This window comes from Neophocaena asiaeorientalis, unplaced genomic scaffold, assembly GCF_003031525.2.
Source record: "Neophocaena asiaeorientalis asiaeorientalis breed wild unplaced genomic scaffold, Neophocaena_asiaeorientalis_V1.1 scaffold249, whole genome shotgun sequence".
In the NCBI taxonomy this organism is placed as follows: domain Eukaryota; kingdom Metazoa; phylum Chordata; class Mammalia; order Artiodactyla; family Phocoenidae; genus Neophocaena; species Neophocaena asiaeorientalis.
The window spans coordinates 3,559,885-3,575,772 of NW_020172625.1; the positions used below are offsets into that span (position 1 = coordinate 3,559,885).

General features: G+C 36.0%; 1 protein-coding gene across 3 annotated transcripts in view; it reads right to left on the reverse strand.

Annotated features, from left to right (window-relative positions):
* Positions 1-15,888, reverse strand: part of VPS13A (vacuolar protein sorting 13 homolog A) — a 231,700-nt gene that overhangs the window by 102,234 nt on the left and 113,578 nt on the right. For all 3 annotated transcript variants that reach the window (XM_024738949.1, XM_024738950.1, XM_024738951.1), the window contains exons 33-34: positions 15,055-15,359; positions 1,135-1,282 (exon numbers count right to left, since the gene is read on the reverse strand). In XM_024738949.1, the coding sequence (XP_024594717.1) occupies positions 1,135-1,282; positions 15,055-15,359 (453 nt within the window). The remainder of the gene's footprint in view (positions 1-1,134; positions 1,283-15,054; positions 15,360-15,888) is intronic.

The window sequence follows — 15,888 nt, forward strand, 5'->3', positions numbered from 1 at the left end:
AAGATTTGCCCAGTATGCTAGGTAGAACTTGCTACTTATGTTTTATAAGTTTCTAACTGTTGTCTTACCAATACAAAGAGACTTCAATTATTTATCTTAAGAAGATATGGCCCATTTATAATTTAAGGAATCCATATGATCTTATACACAGAGTTGAAAGATCTTGAGTTGAGATCATCATTTTCTTTTACATCTTTATTGGAATATAATTGCTTTACAATGGTGTGTTAGAGATCATCATGTTTTAAGCTTTAAATACATTTTTAAGTTACAAATCTGAAATTTTTTAAATGATGATTTTCTCTTTTTGAATATAATTTTTATGGGGAGAAATAGAAAGGGAAACGCGGGTGAAGGGAGGGAAGAGAATCTGTTAAGTAGGTTTCTTAAAGAAATCTTCCAGAAAGAGTGTGTGTTGCTGTCACTTTAGCAAAACATGTGATACAGTTTTGACTTCCATCCAGTCGAGAGGTAAAAATACGAACTTGTGGATAGTTACACTGGAGATCTGTGACGCGATATCAACCAATAGGGAAGTAAAGTTACGTCTAAATTACTAACCATTTGCCATTTTCATCTTCAACCACTCCATTCTTCTAGGACCTTTGCTACGTTACTTCATATATTCCCATAGCTTCAAATACCATCTATAATCTGATGATTTCCAAATCATGATTTCCAGCCTTAGACCTCTCCACTAACATCTTTATTAAAATATCTAACTGACTACTTACAGCACCATGTCTAATATTTGTTTCCTTCATGATATTTACCATAATTTAGAACTATTTTAATTGTGTGCCTGTGGACTTTTTTACGGTCTATCTCACCTCTGGACCACCACCACCACCAACCCCTACGTTACACTGGTAAATTCCATGAAACCAGAGATAATGTCACAACTTCTTTGCCACAGGATCTCCAATATCTGGCACAGGGTCTAACATTCAGTAGGCACTCAAATATTTGTTGAATAAATGAATGACAAACATTCAATGCATTCTAGGTTGTATGCTATTATTTCATTTGTGACCAAGGTAATTAATATACAACTTATACACACAAAATGACTTATGTCCCCAAGCAATATTTTTTAAGAAACAAAACAGGAATCAATAAGCATTCAAAAGTTACCTCCATGGGCTTTAGTTGAGCATTTACGTTAAAACAAGGAACTTCCTGGTACCACTCCCAGGATAAATTTCGCTCAACAATCACCTCAAGATTTAGTGGCAATAGTAGATCCAGTACTTCCTGGTATGCATCATTAATAAATTGAGACCTATAAGTAAAAATAAAATTGTTTTGAATAGTTTCATACAAAATCAGATAGTTAAAAAATTAATCATTTTATATACAAATAATAGAAATCAATAATGTTGTGTGTGTGAAGAGAAAAATAAAATCGAACAGGCTTTCCATGTAAAATGAGAGATGAAAGTCACACACTTTCAAAGTCACCCACTAGAAACCTACAAGAAACCTGGGTAACTTTCTCTGAGGTGAAGTGTTCCATGTTGAAGAAAAATGAATTTTTTCAATAGGATTTTACAATATGTTAAAAAGCGCCAAAAATATACAAGTTGAACCGGTTTGCAGTGCAGAAATTGAGACACAGAGGTAGAGAACAAACGTATGGACACCAAGGGGGGAAAGTGGCGGGGAGGGGTGGTGGGATGGTGTGATGAATTGGGAGATTGGGATTGACATATATACACTTATATGTATAAAATGGATAACTAATAAGAACCTGCTGTATAAAAAAATAAAATTCAAAAATAAAAAAATATATACAAGTTGGACAATAAACTCTTAAAATGAGAATTATCTCTACATCATCTATAAATATACATTACACGAGACATTATGAAAACATTTAGGGGCTTCCCTGGTGGCGCAGTGGTTAAGAATCCGCCTGCCAATGCAGGAGACATGGGTTCAAGCCCTGATCCGGGAAGATCCCACATGCCACGGAGCAACTAAGCCTGTGCTCTATAATTACTGAGCCTGCACACTAGACCCTGCGAGCCACAACTACTGAGCCTGCGTGCCACAACTACTGAGCCTGCGTGCCACAACTACTGAAGCCCGTGTGCCTAGAGCCCATGCTCTGCAACAAGAGAAGCCACCACAACGAGAAGCCCGCACACTGCAACGAACAGCAGCCCCTGCAACTAAAGAAAAGCATGTGTACAGCAACGAAGACCCAATGCAGTCAAAACTATATAAATTAATTAATTTTAAAAAAACAATGAAAACATTTAAATTCACTGATTTACACATGTTAGCAGATTACCACATATCCCCTTACTTCATAAGAAACCAATTTGCACCATATGAAATTCCTATTTCTATGGATCAAATATACTTGAATATGGACAATTTCATATTAAGTTGAACCATATTTGCCTTTCCAAGTACTTATAAGGGTAGGACTGATGCTCAGGAATGATGAAAAGAGTAGTAGGTTACCAAACCCCTTTCAAGTGACATGTGACCAAAGAAGCCTCCCATTATACCTTCAAACGACAATCTCAAGGTGGTACTCCTCAATAATACATTTATATTTTAATTGGCAGCAAATCCCAAATTCTTCAACTAGGGAATGAAGCTATGATTGTAGAATTTACATATCACCTATTCAATTGGAGAGAAATATGGGAGTCACCAGGGATCTCCTAGAATTCCTAGCATCATATCATTGAATGTATTAACTATAGGGTAACATTATACTTAGCATGTATGCATCCTTGCAATCTCCCTTAATGGTACTAAGTTAAGGAATCTAAAAGCTCTAAGCGGATACTACATGTACAATTTTAACAAGTGAATATGAAAATATATAGCTATGCCATAAGTCATTAAGTCAACCTTATATTGTTAAAAAGTTATGCTGTTTCCAATTCATCACTGTAATAAATGATACTTGGTTCATTATCTTTGTACATGTCTTTGAGTAAATTTCTTCCTCTGGACTAATTTCAAGAAATATTAACTGCTGTGTCAAAAGATTACTTCCTCTGGAAAAACCTTTCCTTACCAGTACTAGTCTTCCAGGGAATTAAAGTTTTTTCCATTAGGAGAATTTTGTAAAGACTGAAAGAAATGGAAATCCAAAGGTGCAATGTCTGGTGAATACGGCGGATGAATCAGAACTTCCCAGGCAAGCTGTTAACAGTTTTTGCCTGGTCATCAAAGAAACATGCGGTCTTGTGTTATTCTGATGGAAGATTATGCATTTTCGATTGACTAATTCTGGATGCTTTCCTTCGGGTGCTGCTTTCAGTTGGTCTAATTGGGAGCAGTGCTTGTTGGAATTAATTGTTTGGTTTTCGGGAAGGAGCTCATAATAGAGGACTCCCTTCCAATCCCACCATGTACACGACATCACCTTCTCTGGGTGAAGACGGGCCTTTAGTGTGGTTGGTGGTGGTTCATTTCTCTTGCCCCATGATCTCTTCCGTTCCACACTGTTGTATAGTATCCACTTTTCATCACCTGTCACAATTTGTTTTTAAAACAGAACGTTTTCATTACGTTTCAGTAGAGAATCACATGTGGAAATATGGTCAAGAAGGGTTTTTTTGCTTAACTTATGTGGAACCCAAACATCAAAGTGATTCACATAACCAAGCTGGTGCAAATGATTTTCAACGCTTGATATGGATTTTTTGAGTATGCTGGCTGTCTCCTGCGTGGTATAACATTGACTGTTCTCAATTATTGTTTCCATTTGATCGCTATGAACTTCAGCTGGTCTACCCGACCATGGAGCATCCTCCATGGAGCACCCTCCAGTGAAAAATCTCCAGCACGAAACTTCACAGTCACAGCACCTTCTCCATACACTGCACAAACCTTTTTTTGTGTTTCAGCTGCGTTTTTACCTTTCTTGAAATAATAAAGCATAATATGCCAAAAATGTTGCTTTCTTTCTTCCATCTTCAATATTAAAATGGCTACACAAAAATTCACCAACTTTGATAAGTCTTTTTTTAAATGCACACTGATATGAGAGCTGTCACATATAATCTAACGAAACTGTTTCGAATGAAGTTAAAGACAACTAAGTGCTACTATAGCCATCTTACGGAAAAAACTGGACGACCCTTTTGGCCCATCCAGTACATTTAATAGGTCATTGTCTTGTCTGTAGTTTCAATTAGAATGAAAGATTCATGAGGGTAAGGACTATATTTATGTTATTCTTTCATGTACTGCCAGTACTTGGCTCAGATGATTACAATATGACATGTACTCCTCAATTATTTGCCAAACTAAATACAAGAAATTGGATCAATATATAAATAACAACATATGAGAGTATCCATCTCCCTGCACCGAGTGAGAATTACTGATTATTAAGATTTTCCAAATTTAATATGCAAACATTTCACTGTATTAATTTTCATTCCTTTGAATATTAATGAGGTTGAACATTTCTATTAGCTATATACACCAGCTATCACCATTCCTATAAAGAATCTAGTCATGTTCTTTACCAATTTTTCAAATTATCTTTTACTTACTGTCTTAAAATATTTAAGGATTTTTATCCTTTATTACAGATGTTGCTAATTACCCCATATGCTATGTTTCCCAGAATTTTGTTTTGGTAATTAATATTCAGAAACTTATACTTTTATACAGTCAAAGCCAATTGATATTTTTCCCTTATCACTTTTCTTCTTTCCTCAGTGCTTAAATTAGCAAGTTCTTCTCTACCATATGACTGGTACTTATGTGTTATTTGTCCATAGTTTTTTTTTTTTTTTTTTTTTTTTTTTTTTTGCGGTACGCGGGCCTCTCACTGTTGCAGCCTCTCCCGTTGCGGAGCACAGGCTCCGGACGTGCAGGCTCAGCGGCCATGGCTCACGGGTCCAGCCGCTCCAAGGCACGTGGGATCCTCCTGGACCGGGGCATGAACCCGCGTCCCCTGCAGCGGCAGGTGGACTTTCAACCACTGCGCCACCAGGGAAGCCCCTGTCCATAGTTTTTCAAAGAGCATTACTGAGATAATTCATATAATATACAATTCACTCACCTTTAGTTTTTTTATGCTTATAAATGGCATTATGCTCTGGGGCCATTTTAAACAGCAAAATCACCAAGGAAAAGCCCCTAAATGCAAAAAACATGGCACACAAAAAGGACACTGTTTACAGCATAGAGTTCAAATAAGAAGGCAGGGCGTCACCTTGTTTAACACCTCAGCTGGGAACAAAGGCCTTGGGAGACCCAAATTTCTTGCAGCTCTGCGCATGTCCACAAATGACTGTAAAAGTGCCATGAATATTGATTTTGTGGTTACAAATAGGTTTTAGCAAGCAGAAATATTCACAAATATGGAATCCGTGAATAACGGGGATTGACTGTAATATATATGAATAATGATGATGCACACACATACACACACAGTCAGCTGCTGACTTTTCTGCTGTTTCACTAACTTAATTATTTTAATTTTGTAATATATTTTACTGGTATTTAATGTAATTTATTTTAGTAGTACCTCTAATGTTATGATTCTCCCATGCCCAATCTCAATTAAAAAAAAAAAATCTTTTCTACATCTTGCCCCCAATTTATATTTCCAGAAAAACTTTACAATAATTTTGAAAGGCTTTTAAAAAGAACAGCTGTTGTGATTTTTTTATTATCAGTGCATTAAATGTATAAATTAATTTATAAGAAACTGACACCTTTATAATATTAGATGTAGGAAAATATTCTCTGAAAAATTATTCAAGATTTCTTTCTGGCCCTTGGTTAAGTTTTACAACTTTCCTTATAGAAGTATTATAAACATCTTTTAAAAATTTTATATTGCAGTTAACATCTTTGCGATAAAATTACTTCAGGGAAAATTGGTTTACTCTATAAATGAGTAATTATGTTTCTAGGAATTCATCTGAAGGAAATGAATTATCCTAAAGAAATGAGTAGAAAATCATATAAGTATTGAGAAACAAAGATATCAATCATCATTATACTGCTATTTAAAACAACAATAAAAAACTTAAATTTTTAACAGGCAGATGGATTTTTTAAAAAACTATGTATTAAAATATTTAGAAAAAATTATACACTCAAAATAATATGGAAAAATGTTTATAGCACATTTTTAAGAGAAAATTACAATCTGCAATATACAACAGAATTCTTATTTCACTTAAATATATGTGCAGATATAATAAAATAGAAAACAATTCCAAATTATTAACAGTAGTTATCTTTGGGTGGTCATATCACCAGCAATCTTCTACATTCATCCCCAATACCATTTTATGTATTTCTTCAATAAAAAAATTCTTTTTTGGACAGAAAAGAATATATATTATTTAATGCTCTAGAAACGCTTTTTAAAAACAATCTATTTGTAATACAGACTCACACCTAATTCATATCTATATCATTTTTTTGTTTTTTTAATTTTTTAAAATTGAAGTATAGTTGAATTATAATGTTCTGTTAATTACTGCTTTACAGCAAAGTGATTCAGTTATACATATACACACATTCTTTTTTTATACATATTCTTTTACATTATGGCTTATCACAGGATATTGAATATAGTTTTCTCTGCATTACAGTAGGACCTTGTTTATCCATTCTACTGATACATATAAAAGCTTACACCTGGGACTTCCCTGGTGGCGCAGTGGTTAAGAATCTGCCTGCCAATGCAGGGACACGGGTTCGAGCCCTGGTCCGGGAAGATCCCACATGCCGCGAAGCAACTAAGCCCGTGCACCACAACTACTGAGCCTGCACTCTAGAGCCCACGAGCCACAACTACCGAGCCCGCGTGCCACAACTGCTGAAGCCCCCACACCTAGAGCCTGTGCTGCGCAACAAGAGAAGCCACCGCAATGCAACGAAGTGTAGCCCCCTGCTCGCCACAACTAGAGAAAGCTCACATGCAGCAACAAAAACCCAACACAGCCAAAAGTAAATAAATTTATTTTAAAAAAGAAGAAGAATTAGCGATGTTGAGCTTCTTTTCATGTGCCTGTTGGCCATCTGTATTTCTTCTCTGGAGAAATGTCTATTTAGGTCTTCTGCCCATTTTTGGATTGGGATTTTTTTTGTTGTTGAGTTGTATGAGCTATTTATATATTTTGGAAAATAAGCCCTTGTCAGTCGCATCATTTGCAAATATCTTCTCCCATTCTGTAGGTTGTCTTTTCATTTTGATTATGGTTTCCTTTGCTGTGAAAAAGCTTGTAAGTTTGCTTAAGTTCCATTTGTTTTTGTTTTTATTTCTATTGCCTTGGCAGACGGACCTAAGAAAACATTGGTATGATTTATGTCAGAGAATGTTTTGCCTATGTTCTCTTCTAGGAGTTTCATGGTGTCATGTCTTATGCTTAAGTCTTTAAGCCATTTTGAGTTTATTTTTGTGTATGGTGAGGTGTGTTCTAACTTCACTGATTTACATGCAGCTGTCCAGCTTTCCCAGCACTACTTGCCAAAGAGACTCTTTTTCCCATTGTATATTCTTGCCTCCTTTGTCAAAGATTAATTGACCGTAGGTGTGTGGGTTCATTTCTGGGCTCTCTATTCTGTTCCATTGATCCATATGTCTGTTTTTGTGCCAGTACCATGCTGTTTTGATTACTGTAGCTTTGTAGTATTGTCTGAAGTCTGGGTGGGTTATGCCTCCTGTTGTGTTCTTTTTCTTCAGGAAGGCTTTGGCCATTCTGGGTCTTTTATGGTTCCATATGAATTTTAGAATTGTGTGTTCTAATTCTGTGAAAAATTTCATGGGCAATTTGATAAGGATCACATTAAATCTATAGTTTCCTTTGGATAGTATGGTCAATTTAATAATCCAAGAGCATGGGGTATCTTTCCATTTCTTCAAATTATCTTCAATTACCTTTATTAATGTTTTACAGTTCTCAGCATATAAGTCTTTCATCTCCTTGGTCAGGTTTATTCTTTAGTATTTATTTTTGGGGCTGCAATTTTAAAAGGGATTGTTTTTTTACATTCCCTTTCTGATATTTCATTGTTGTTGTAAAGAAATGCAACTGACTTCTGTATGTTAATCTTGTATCCTGCTACCTTGCTGAATTCGTTTATCAGTTCTAGTAGTTTCTGTGTGGAAGCCTTTAGGTGTTTCTCTATATAGTGTCATATCATCTGCATATAATAACAATTTTACCTCTTCCCTTCCAATTTGGATACCTTTTATTTCTTTTTCTTGTCTGACTGCTGTGGCTAGGACTTCCAATACTATGTTGAATAGAAGATGTGTCTAGATCATTTCTTGAAGTCAAACAAGACATGATTAAATATAGATGCATATACGTTGTTTTTAGTAAATTCAGACTTTTACACAGTTTAAACTCCAAGTTAATGAGCCTCCTAAAGGTTTAAATTATTACTGTATGTCTACAGCCTATTATTAAAATAGAAGTCTTTCATTTCAATATTTCCCTGTAATTTCTGAAATCCCTGGACTTGGCTAAACAAATCATTCTACATTTTCCTATGTCTTCACTAAATGTATCATTCATTTCTTATCTTAACTGAAACCCGGCTTTCCATGAAGCTCTATTAAAGTCTGATTTCTCTCCAACACTCTATCTACCTCAGAGTTGAGGGATACAACTGATTTACATGCAGCTGTCCAGCTTTCCCAGCACTACTTGCCAAAGAGACTCTTTTTCCCATTGTATATTCTTGCCTCCTTTGTCAAAGATTAATTGACCGTAGGTGTGTGGGTTCATTTCTGGGCTCTCTATTCTGTTCCATTGATCCATATGTCTGTTTTTGTGCCAGTACCATGCTGTTTTGATTACTGTAGCTTTGTAGTATTGTCTGAAGTCTGGGTGGGTTATGCCTCCTGTTGTGTTCTTTTTCTTCAGGAAGGCTTTGGCCATTCTGGGTCTTTTATGGTTCCATATGAATTTTAGAATTGTGTGTTCTAATTCTGTGAAAAATTTCATGGGCAATTTGATAAGGATCACATTAAATCTATAGTTTCCTTTGGATAGTATGGTCAATTTAATAATCCAAGAGCATGGGGTATCTTTCCATTTCTTCAAATTATCTTCAATTACCTTTATTAATGTTTTACAGTTCTCAGCATATAAGTCTTTCATCTCCTTGGTCAGGTTTATTCTTTAGTATTTATTTTTGGGGCTGCAATTTTAAAAGGGATTGTTTTTTTACATTCCCTTTCTGATATTTCATTGTTGTTGTAAAGAAATGCAACTGACTTCTGTATGTTAATCTTGTATCCTGCTACCTTGCTGAATTCGTTTATCAGTTCTAGTAGTTTCTGTGTGGAAGCCTTTAGGTGTTTCTCTATATAGTGTCATATCATCTGCATATAATAACAATTTTACCTCTTCCCTTCCAATTTGGATACCTTTTATTTCTTTTTCTTGTCTGACTGCTGTGGCTAGGACTTCCAATACTATGTTGAATAGAAGATGTGTCTAGATCATTTCTTGAAGTCAAACAAGACATGATTAAATATAGATGCATATACGTTGTTTTTAGTAAATTCAGACTTTTACACAGTTTAAACTCCAAGTTAATGAGCCTCCTAAAGGTTTAAATTATTACTGTATGTCTACAGCCTATTATTAAAATAGAAGTCTTTCATTTCAATATTTCCCTGTAATTTCTGAAATCCCTGGACTTGGCTAAACAAATCATTCTACATTTTCCTATGTCTTCACTAAATGTATCATTCATTTCTTATCTTAACTGAAACCCGGCTTTCCATGAAGCTCTATTAAAGTCTGATTTCTCTCCAACACTCTATCTACCTCAGAGTTGAGGGATACAAACCATTTTTCTTAATTTGGAACAATGCTCATCCACTCTCTCTTCTACTCCTTTAAGAGTAACACCATCCAGGTTAACCACCTTCTATTCTTGCTGCAATCTATCAATAACTAGTCAGTGTTCATTTTTGAAGACTTTGAGACTACTGAATCTCCAGTTTATAAACCACTCTCTATATTCCATTAGTCTATCAGTATTTTCTTGTCTTCAATTTCTTCCCTCTCCATTATCTGTCAACATGACTTTCAATATTTAAAATCTTGTCTCACTATCTTCAGTCACATCTGCTTGTTAAAAACTGTCTTGCCTAAATCCAACAGACTGTTGGATTCCAAATACCAAATATCAAGTACTACATGAAAAAAAATCATATACTGTTAATTCATGGTTATCAACATCAACATGATCCTCAACGCTACTTCAATACATTCTCCTGGTTCCCTTTCCATCGTTTTGCTTGCTCCATCTTAACCTCTTTTGAGGGATTTTCATCTGCCATTCCTTAAATATGGACATTCCTCAGCATTCTGCCCCACATGTCCCACTCTACAAATTCTCTGTGTGACCTTACTCACTTTGATGGCTTCTATAACTAGTTAAATATTATTAAACACTCCCAAATCTAGAAATTCAAACACTTTCCAATATCCAGACACTATATCTAGGTGCTTTCCAGATCCGGTTCTAGATATCTTCATATAAAAGTCATGTAACCATTTTCAAGTTACTTTGCCCATAAGAGAACTTGTTAACATCTCCACTCTACTTTTTTTTCTGCATTGCTCTGTCATATCTCGCTGAACTGCATTATTACCAAATGCTGAATTTTACAAACCTGCAAGCTGGAGTCTATTTTAATTACTCTCTTTTAACCCTGACACCCCTTTAATAATCAGTTACCTTTAATTCTACTTCTCAAATTTGTCACACCTGGTTAGTCCTCTACTACCTCACTTCCTTATCCTAGACTGAGTCACATCTAATTCTTATGTGAATTACTCCAGCAGTTAGCAAACCATACTTTCAACTTCCAGTTTTGTCTCCTTTTGACCTATTTTCTACAACCCTTCCAAAATCTAAACGTGATCCTGTTTTTATGCATCAGCTCATAAAATTCATTAAATAGTACCTATCTCAACAATCTAATGAGGGAGGTACTATTTATTCATCCCTTGTAAAGACTGCTCACTACGATATTTCACGTTCCTAGCACAGTGCCTGGGATACATTACATGCTTAATAAATACTCAAATATTCAATTGATGGAAATTTCTCCTTCCATCTAAGATGAAATATCATGAACTAGATTTACTCTCCTGCCTGAAACAATTCCTCCCTCCCCTCATAAAGACACACATGCAAGATATATTAAAAAATGTTTTTCAAGATACAGGACATTAGGCAATGGGCACTGATTACTGAGACAAGAAAAAACAAGATGAGCCGTAATGCTCCAACTTCAATTGTTTTGAGATAATTTAAAGGTCATGGAAAAGCGGAGGGATGGATAAGCCAAGAAATAACCAGTAAAGTCCATGAGTTATGAAGACAGACCTGAGAGTCCAGGGAAACCAAGGCAGCTAGAGTTCATATGGTAAAATTCCAGAGAGGACAGAGCTACAGAGAAGAACTCCAAAATTGTAGTACTAAATGCCTATACTAGAAAAGAAATGTTCAAGTCAATCATCTGAGCCACCACCTAAAGAAACTTAGAAAAAGAGCAAAATTAAACCCAAAGTAAGCAGAAGGAATAATGAATATCAAAGTAGATATCAATGAAAGAGAAAACAGAAAAAGAAGAGAAAAACCCAAAAGCTGGTGCTTTAAGAGCAATAAAACTGAACTGTCAAGAATGGATAACCAGGGAACGGCCAAGATAGAGGAATAGGAAGACTCTAAGATCACCTCCTCTCAGGAGCACACCAAAATTACAAATATTTACAGAGTAACTATCAATGAGGATGACCTAAGACCAGCAGAGAAGAAGCTATTTAAAAACTAAAGATATAAAGAAGGAACCACAACAACACAGGTAGGAGGAGTGTAGACACGGTATAGTAAAGAACCATACCCCCAGGCCACAGATGGGAGGATAATTATAATTGCAGAAGTTCTCCCCAAGGAACGAGGGGTACAACCCTCCTCATCAGGCTGCCCAGCCTAGAGTTCCCAGAATGACTGGCTTTGAAGACCAGTGGGGCATACTTTTGAGAGAGTCAAAGGGCAGTAGGAAACAGACTCTACTCTTAGAGGGTGCACACAAAATCTCACATGTTCTGAGACCAAGGGAAGAAGCAGTAATTTAAAAGGAGCCTGGGTCAGACCCACTTGCTGATATTAGAGAGCCTCCCAAAGAAGCAGGAAGCTTCTGGTACTCACGCTGGGGACACAGACGCTGGCAGAAGCCACTTCTGGATGCTCATTCAACCATGAGGACAATGCTGCAGGCAAGCAACATTTTGGAATCCTCCCTCTAGCTCATTAACACTGGGACCCGTCCCAGCCCACCAGTCAATAGGCACCAGTCCTGGGACATCCCACAACAAGTAGCTAGCTGAGCATTGACACAGCTCCACCCACCAGCAGACCAACTCCCATAGGACCCCCTGAGCTCCTGGCCTCCCCAGGACCCAGCCCTGCCACCTGTAGGCTGACACCAGCTCTGGGACCACCAAGCTCTACAGCAAGAGACCACAGGGCCCAGCTCTGACCATCAGCAGGCCGGCACGCTCCCCCTCCGAGGACATGACCTTACTCCCGCAGTGGGCAGACACCAGCCATGGGACCACTGGGCCCCAGCCCTGCCCACCAGTGGCCCAACACCAGCTCTGGGACACCTTGAGACTCTCAACCACCCCAATATCTGGCCCTGCCCACCTCAGGGATGACACTAACTCTGGGACACCCTGAATACTGCAGCCAGGTTTGTCAGGAACTGGCCCCGCCCAGGAATCCCATTCCTGAGTATTTATTCAAAGAAAATGAAAACACTAATTTGAAAAGATACACATACCCGTAAGTTCATTGCAGCATTATTTACAGTAGCCAAGATATGGAAACAATCTGAGTGTTCATCAGTGGCTGAATGGATAAATAAGATGTGGTGCGTGTGTATATGTATGTATGTGCGTGTATACACACACACACACACACACACACACACACACACACACAATGAAATATTACTCAGCCACAAAAAAAGAATGAAATCCTGCCATCTGTGACAATACGGATGGGCCTAGAGGATATTATGTTAAGTGAAATAAATCAGACAGAGAAAGATAAATACTGTATGATTTCACTTATATATGGAATTTAAATAACAAAACAAATAAGAAACGTTGACAAAAGAGAAACCAGTCATAGATACAGAGAACAAACAGGTGCTTGCCATAGGGGAGAGGGGTGGGGGGAGGAGAGAAATAAGTGTGAGAGATTAAGAGGTACAAACTTTCAGTTACAAAATAAATGAGTCGTGGCTATGAAATGTACAGTGTGGAGAATACAGTCAGTAACTATGTAATATCTTTGTATGGTAGAGATTTACCATGGTGATCATTTTGAAATGTACAGAAATACTGAATCACTATGTTATGATACAGGAACTAACATAGTTCTGTAGGTCAGTTATGCTTCAAAACAAACCAACTCATAGAAAAAGCAATAAGATGTGTGGTTACCAGAGGCAAGGGGTAGGAGGAAGGCGAACTGGATGAACGTAGTCAAAAGGTATAAACTACCAGTTATAAGATACCTAAGTACTAGGGATATAATGTGCAACATGATAAATATAATTAATACTCTTGTATGTTACATATGGAAATTGTTAACTGAGTAAATCCTAAGAGTTCTCCTCACAAAAAAAAATTTTTTTCTATTCTTTTAATTCTGTATCTATAGAAGATGATGGATGTTTACTAAACTTATGTGGTAATCATTTCATGATGTAGGTAAGTCAAATCATTATGTTTACAGCTTAAACTTATACAGTGCTGTATGTCAATTATATCTCAATAAAACTGGAAGGGAAAAAAATAATGGATACCCAGTTATCCCATAGGAAAAAAAAAAGATCAATAAAACCGATTAACCTCTAGCCAGGCTGATTAAGGTTATAAATTATAAATATCAAGAATGGGGGAGGTAACATCAATATAGATACTAATGAGTAAGAAGAGAGTATTTTGAACTTTATGTCATAAAACTCTACAATGTAGGTGAAATAGACACATTTCTTGAAAAAAATTAACAATCACTCAAAAATAATTAATTTAAATAGTCCCAAGTTTACTAAAGAAATGGAAATTGTGGTTAAAAATCTCCCACAAGCAAATACCAGCCCCCGTGGCTTCACTGGTGAATTCTACAAAATATTTAAGGAAGAATTAACACAGTTGTACTCAAACTATCGTAAGTGTATACGTATCAAACTTATCAAACTGTATATTTTAAAAGTATGCAATTTATTATAGACTAATTATATCTCAATAAAGCTGTTTTTAAAATATTCAGTTGATGGAAAGAATGGCAGGAGGGAGACAGACCTGCCAGAAGCCAGAGAAGCAGCAAAAATAAAAAGGAAAAAAATAAATAGAATGAGATCAAAGAAAAAAACTACAGAAAGAAAGAAAAGAGCAAGTTTAAGTAGTGATGAATCCAAGTTGTAAGAGGAAAAGGGCATTAAATCTAGAATAGATGATTAGAAACAGCACAGTAAAAGTTCTGGAAACTATCTGGATATTCACTTATTCCCCTAATTCCTAATCCTATGCAGAGTGAATATATAAGATTGTACTCTACTGTGTGTGTGTGTGTGTGTGTGTGTGTGTGTTGTGTGTGTCTTTAATTAGCGTATCAGATCCACAGCACAAAGGTGATAGAGTACTTCGGGTACTGCTGTGTTTGCTGAGTGAATAAATATATTAGAAATTCTCCCATTTCTTCCATAACCTTATAATTTATAAAGAACTGCAAATAAGTACAAATATTCTTCCTCAGATAACAAATTTTACAGCATTCCTAATTACCTAATGAGGAATTTCCCAATACTTCCTAGGTTTTTAAAAACTAGAAGACTATAATTGATCTTACCAAAAAATACTTGGGGAAGAGGAAATCACAAAATTAAGTACAGTTATAATAAAATTAAGTTCCACTCTAAAGAGAAAACTCAAGATACCAAAGCCTTTAATGTAAAAAGTTAGAAAAAGATTGCATTCTACATAAGTATATTTGTGAAAAGCTTACCTGTATAGTCGCATTTCACTCAGCTTTATCGTTATCAAATCAATAATGGGTGGGGGGTTGATCTGACTCTCTGTTATCACATGGAATGTATTTTTCATTGTAATTAGTCCAAAATCAGCAACAAAAACATTTTCAGAAACTGGAGACTGTGGGATAACCACAACTGGGGCTTTGATGTCAACATCCAATGCCATTCTAGAACTCCTTTGTGCCAGTTCTTTTACACCAGTAGCAGCCATTTCTGCTGCCTGAACAGTTGCCTCTGCCAAGGCTTGTTTAGCTGCTTGAAAATTATCTATAAAAGCCTATAAAGAAAACAGAATTATATTCTTAAGGCTACCATTAATGAATAAAACTATTAAATGTATATTGATATTTCTGATTTTACCTCCATAAGAAAAATTTTCTCTTGGAACAACTAAGCATTATTTATTCAAAGTCTGACTTGTCTATATTAAACCATAATTTTCTGCAATAAAGGTTGAGAAACACAAAGATACAGATACAAAAACACAGTAAAACAGTAAAAATCTAGTCCCTGGACCAAAGCAACATGTGGATGCTCCAATGTTTCACTGGCATCTATTTCCCTTTTTATCTCACTTTCCTTAATGGCTCAACAATCACACTGTATTTCCCTACACAACCACAATGGACAGAGAGCTTATTTACGTTTGTAAGATAAAACAGTAATAAAAATATGTCTGTCAAGAACTCTAAAGTTTTCTGATTCCTGAAATGTGGGAAAAATACTAAATGATGTAAAATACACCCAGAATTATACTTAATTTTCATGTTTAATTAATTTCATGTTTTAATTATTTTCAATAATTT